At 33.6% G+C, this 6,427-nt stretch overlaps 1 protein-coding gene across 1 annotated transcript; it reads right to left on the bottom strand.

Annotated features, from left to right (window-relative positions):
• Positions 1-844: 844 nt before the first annotated feature.
• On the bottom strand, positions 845-6,163 carry LOC107013395 (vesicle-associated membrane protein 724). The gene is made up of 5 exons (XM_015213315.2): positions 5,727-6,163; positions 3,549-3,690; positions 3,327-3,447; positions 1,462-1,524; positions 845-1,377 (listed from the first exon to the last, which is right to left on the bottom strand). The coding sequence occupies exons 1-5, from the start codon at positions 5,914-5,916 to the stop codon at positions 1,228-1,230; spliced, it is 666 nt and encodes a 221-aa protein (XP_015068801.1). The 5' UTR covers positions 5,917-6,163; the 3' UTR covers positions 845-1,227.
• Between the last annotated feature and the right edge of the window lie 264 nt (positions 6,164-6,427).

The raw sequence follows: 6,427 nt of genomic DNA, 5'->3' as shown, positions 1-6,427 counted from the left end.
AAAAAAGAAGAAGAAGAAGTAGGAGGAACAAAAAAGTATACATATTTTTGTAATTAATGAAAAAAGTGATAAAGAGAAAAAAAAATATAAATAACAAAAATTAACAGCTGGCGCAAGTGAGCATCACTACATATTGAGAATGTAGGGTGGTATACTTTTGTTTTTAAAAACTATGGAGGGTAATTGGACTCCCACAAAGTATAAGTGTGTAGCCGAGAATTCGATAATAGATTAGGGAGGTATTTGTCTATTTTCTCTAAATAAACTAAAGATATTTAAGTTATATAAGATATCAATAACAAAGAAAAATATTTTACATGTATATACCCAAAATACTTGCTCAAGATATGACAAGAACAAGATAGTTCAGGTGGAGAGAAATAAATTATCTGAAATCATTTTAAGGTGACAGACAACCCCTCCCTCAACCAATATGGAAAAGTAATTGATACCCTGTATAGAAAAAACTCTGTATCAAAAGTGTGAATAATATAACATGAGAATGCAACATTGAATTAATCCAGAATTAAAATGAGTATAACGATAATACTAAGTTAAGAAAATAAATATTGGGCCTGATTAACTTCTAAAATTAACTCATAAATTGATAATTATATATGACCACATAAGAAGACAAAAGGACTAGTCGATAAGAGAGAATTGCTCAGATAGTAAGCAAGCCACACCTTCAACCTCGACAACACGTTGTAGGATGGAGTCACCAACCGAGCAAATAAGGTGGGAGCTTGTAGGTATTCAATTTTTGCTAATCAGCTCTGCATTTCCTCAACTTCACTCAAAAGATGAAGCAACAAATAAGAAGAAAGAGAGAAAGCCAGTGACATTACAACAAAGCTATCAATCACAGATATTTTCACTGAATCAAAATTCTTTTACCAATTATAGATATCTAGCATGTCTACAATATACAGAGCACAGAATACACAATATTAAGCTTATAACCACTGCCTGCAACCCTCCACCCCACTGAGCCCTCCCCGAAAACAAACACACTAATAAAAAGACATTCACACTGCTCTAAGAATCTATAAGAAAATAACACAGGAAAAAAGAATGTTTTTTTCTGGTTTTTCTAAAAGGTTTCTGAAACAAAGGCCATATAGATGCTTTACTTTCTTCATGGCAAATTCCTCCACAGATGTGCCTGTTTGGATCCTGTCAGTCTACATTTGTATGAATTCGGTCCCAACTGTGTGCATTGATATGCTAGTTCGTGCAATTGAAGCCACGACAAATTGAAAGCCAGATTATAAGAACCAAAAGCAGGATGATGCCAAACACAACCAACTTTATTTTCATATTCTTATACCACATCTTCCGCCGTATTTGAGTCCCCTTTGTCTTGAATTCAAGGGCCTGAAAGCAAACATACACAGTTTGAAACATTTTACACATGCCATTAACACTTGCTAATATAAGAAAATTACCAACCGAACTTACCGAATCACGCAGGTTCTCAGTCTTGCCAGATAGTATAGTCAAGTCTTCCCCTCTTTCAATGGCCTGGCATGTTCAAATTAAGTCAAATGAAAAATAAAAGTTTAAATAGTTTTGAGTTGTTGCTTTTTTGATAAAAGCCTTAAGTAATTGCTGAAGTTCATAATCCCATTATGCTGACACACATGTTTAAGTTAACATCTGACTTGCAGATTGCAACAAAAGCACATTGCATCATCGCATCAGATATATTAAGTATTGCTGAATACCAGAATCAGGCATGTCAACAACCCTTATTAATTGATTATGGATTCAAGAAGCACTAACAACTATGTAACTAGTCAATCTACCATGGTACAATAATGCTAAGCTATTAAAGGGAGTTGGCGTCCTTGCTAGCTGGAACTTGGATATCCTAGTTCTGTAGGTCTAATTTTGTAAGTCTGGAGCTTCAGAAAATTAAAAAAAATTCTAAGATGACCTCCAAACTAGGTGGGAAGTCTATTTTTCATGCATAAACTAAAAGTAATTTGGAACTTTTCTTCTGAAATATTAATGTTACAGTTATTGGCATTATAAGCAGTCATTCATCTTCGTTCAAGCTACTGTTAACGCACTTCATAGCTTCAATAGCTGAAATCTCATGGAACACAAAGTGAGGTCAGAGACCGAGCAAATCCATGAGAGAACCGACTTAATAAGACAGAAATTGTTGATGCATCACACAATAGATCAGTGCCCTGCAGATACTTTTCTCTTCTTTTTTTTAACTAAATTTGTCCATGTCATTGGATGCATCGTGCAACCACATTCAGAGAGAATCACATGGTTATTACCTCATCAAACAACCACAACTCAATCACATTTCAAGACACTACTCCTTAACAGTACATTGAAACTTAAAGAAGCTGGCAAACAACAGGGTTCACCATCGCTTAGATGCTTCTCAACTGAAAAGGTACAGGTTCGTAATTTTGACAGAATTTTGGTATTTATTAAGGAACATGGGATACTATAATAACCAGATGCTAAATCCAAAAAGATTACATGTATTATTAACTATCAAAAAATGAACAAAGATCAAATGTGATGACGAGTATCTAGTATGACATGAACGGTCCATGCCAACTACATGACTTAAGATGTAAGTGTTTCTGAACAAAGATTTGTTAGTCAAAAAGGAAGATCTTAGACAAATGCAAATAAAAATAGGAGATAAGATATTCTCAAAAAAAAAAAAAGGAGATAAGATAAATTCCATAAAATAGACAAAAGATGTATTGTTGCAAATTAGGTGAAGTCAATGAATTTTAAGCTCAAACCAAGATGCGAACTCAATTCTCTGAAAGCAAAATTGCACAGACTCTACCTGCACAAGACCCCCCCCCCCCCACACACACTTAGTGAGATTCCCTAGGTATGTTGTTGTAGAAAGCCAATTTTTATTTTACCTATGGAACTTCTAAAATTATTTTGGAAACTGTCTATGGTATACACAAATGATTTTCAGAAGGGACGGGGTAGTGTCGGAAGAATAAAAAGATTTAATTAGGTACCATGTAAGGTTCAAGATTATGTTTTCTAATAAGCTATCAGGTCCAAATATATTCATCCCACATTTGTGGGCGAAATTAATGAAGGTTCATCTTTAACCACAGATCCATCACACAATAAGACTTTCATGTAGCTGTACAAAGAGGAGGAATAAATTACTTTTATCAGGATATACTAAGCAAAATTCATCCTTCTCAAAACCAAAAAAGATAAAGATGTCAGAGGACAATATGTATCATAAAGAAACAAGTGAAACCAGATTGCAGAAGATAATATCATATGCAAAGCATCTTTCTCCAGTTTACTTGGCATACCTTGTCAATATTCTCCAACATAATACTTTTGACTTCAGACACTTGGGCTTTAACTTTTAGTAGTTTCTCAATCTCGTCAGCGTGGTCAATTATATACTGCATGTGTTCTTTCATGACAGGTCTGAAAAGTTTGACATATTTTGCCTGTTATACTTCTGAGTTCTGTGTAATAGAATACACCTGCAGTAGAATATGAGAACAAATATTTTTTAAGCAACATACCCGAACTCTTTATTAAGACTTTTAGCCACAGCCGTATCTGCTTTACCACCACCATATCTTTTATTAAAATCAGCTCTCACACGTTCCAAAAATGCAATAGAAATTTGCTTGCCCACAGATTCTTTGGAAACTACACAATAAGCTGCAAAAAAATAACAGGTATTAGATCAGACTTGCACAAGATTCAGCTGTTTCATCAGCCTATAGTATAAGACAGTCGGAGGAACATAAGTGAAAGGAGGTCAATAGAATAGCAAAAAGTGATTAATCACTTCCCTGCAAGTATCAAGTGAGAGCAAGCTCAAACAGATTTACTAGGAAATACCAGACAATTCTCGACACTAGAGCATATATCTCTTTTTTAATAGGATCACTAGACCATATAGCTAATGATATCATTTAACCATTCAAAAGGTTAAGGCTCTTTGAAATCATCAGCAGAGACACCGTATCAGAAAAAAAGAAAAAATACTCCACCGTCCCAAAAAGATTGTCTTGATTCGCAATACAAGGGTCAAACTAACTAATGTTTGGTGTGAGTTCGAACATAGAATCTTCATTTTTAAATAAAATTTTACAAATTTACAAACTACATAAAGAGTACTATAAGTCAAGTTAGTTAACAATTCAAAATATTTAGAAACTATTTGAAAAAATTACGGTCAAAGAAAATATCCTTTGACAGTTCAAAATTTTGGGACAGAGGAGGTATGTTATTTGCCTAGGCACTTCGGCACTGGAGGTATATATAGAGCCATGAACTAGTAAGACTGTCAATCATCCACTCATTCTAAACTACAATATGACCCAAGGTAAGCAGTAATTATCCTACAAATACAATATATATCCCTTTATTTAACTGTCTATTAGCTCCTTCCCCTCTCACTCAGCCTCCTCAGCCTACAGAGTACAAAATTTTGATGGGTAGCACTGTGTAGAACTTCCACTAAGATAAGAAGCTAAGTTCTGCCTCAATCATTTTATAGCAAGAATTATAGGATAGGTTCACAATTCTACCTCCTGTCAGTATTTATTTGTACATAAAAAGTAAAGAACTACACTTCATTAGGATGGAGCATGTGTTATCAATGAACTTGGAAACATATCCACTTTTCTAGTGTTTTGTTAGAATTCGGATTTCTTTTTCTATATATAAAGAATTTTGACTATTCAATAAACCACTAGAATCTCGAATTATACGTGTAGAGAATATTGACTATTCAAAAAACAGAAGGACAGAACATCCACCAAAGTTGTTCTCCCACTTCCCATCAGCTAATTATCCGACGACTCCATCTGCTGAAAGACGAATCTCAACTGATCCAGCATAGACATTTCACATCCTATATCTTTTGCATTCAGCTTATAATACTAACTTTCAAGAACTAAAACAAATTCTGAGTATTATATTTATAGGAACATCGCTCATCACAAAAATGAACGCAGATAAGTGACAGAAATTTCAAACTTGAAACACTATTGGTGAAGGTGATGCCTAAGTAAGGATGAAGAAGTATCTATCAATAATACCTCAATCCCAAACTAATTGGAGTCAGCTATATGTACTCTCTGTATTCATTCCTCTCTTATAATTTGCCTATTTTTACACTATTTTCATTTGTCAACATACCAGAATCGTCTTATGTAAGGTGCTTGTGACTGCAAGCATCGCTAATATATCATTGTTTGTTCCTAGCTTCTGAGAGTACATTTTGAAAATTTATCTTTAGATATCTATTTGGCCGTGAAATTTGATCAGATTTTGAAATTTTGATGTTCAAATATTTTCAAGTTGTCAGATCATCACTAACATATCATTGATGAGCTTGTCAATTTAGCTTGCGTTTGGCCACATATTTTGATCAAAACTTTTGAAAAAATAATTTTAGTAAAATGCATGTCCAAACATAAATGAATTCAAATTTCAGAAGTCACAGCCTCAAAAACTCAAATTTTCGTCTTTCAAGTTTCAACTTCAAAATTTATGGCGAACTAATTTTCTGTTATACTCTCAACCAAAGATCCAATTATCCTAAGCACAATACTCACCCTTTCTTCCCAGCAATGTTTGAACATAAAAAATAAGTCAAGATCCATCGATACCCATTTCAAATCCAACTAAAACAAACTAACAGAAATGTATAAACAACATAAAAAAAGATAAAGAGGAGAATTTACCATAACCATCTTGAACAAGGAAGTTAAAAGTATGATGATCACAATTATAAGTGAACTTATTGTTTGAAGAGGGCAATTTCTGCAAACACTGAGCTGCAATCGCCGGGAAATTCCCGGTGAACTCTGTGTATTCAGCTAGTACCATAGTACCACGAGCTACAAAACTGTATATGAAAGATTCTTGACCCATTTCGTTAAATTTCAGTAACCCAGCTGAACTGAAGTCCGGGATGCACGGCGGCGGAGTATTACCGGGAAGTTGGCCGGAGCTTTTATTAATTTATTATTAAAAAAAATGCTCCTTTTTGCTTTGTGATTAAGGTAGTTTGTTTTTATTTTTGTGTAGAAATGAATATAAAGAAGAGCAACGGCGCCGTTGTAGTTTGAATAGATCAAGAAAATGGACTTTCTTTATATTTATTTAAATAAATTTCTTTCAAAGAGGAGAAAAAAACATTTAACTTAATATTATATTTGAAAAATATTCTAGAACTAAATTGGGTTTGAGGGAAAGAAGAAAGGTATATTTACATTTGGCTTTGGGAGACAAAGGTTAACTTAGGTGGCTTGAATTGGTATCTTAATTTACCAACTAATTTGTTAACAACAAGTTCCGCTTAATTAATCGAAACAGATATTAAAAATATTCTTAAATTTGGGGGAAAATTTTTTGCTTTATTTTTCAAAATGTAATTAGCATT

The sequence above is a fragment of the Solanum pennellii genome, chromosome 1 (assembly GCF_001406875.1).
Source record: "Solanum pennellii chromosome 1, SPENNV200".
NCBI classification, from domain to species: Eukaryota; Viridiplantae; Streptophyta; class Magnoliopsida; order Solanales; family Solanaceae; genus Solanum; species Solanum pennellii.
The sequence above is the reverse complement of the archived record's forward strand: the minus strand, read 5'-3'. Positions and strand labels throughout refer to the sequence as shown.

What these genes read in the sequence shown, in the direction of transcription:
- LOC107013395 (XM_015213315.2), bottom strand. Translation starts at nt 5,916, where the DNA reads ATGGGTCAAGAATCTTTCATATACAGTTTTGTAGCTCGTGGTACTATG. An exon ending in AGTCTTAATAAAGAGTTCGG is followed by an intron (nt 3,448 to 3,548) that starts GTATGTTGCTTA and finishes CAAACTTTTCAG; the next exon opens with ACCTGTCATGAAAGAACACA. An exon ending in CTGAGAACCTGCGTGATTCG is followed by an intron (nt 1,378 to 1,461) that starts GTAAGTTCGGTT and finishes GTTTGCTTTCAG; the next exon opens with GCCCTTGAATTCAAGACAAA.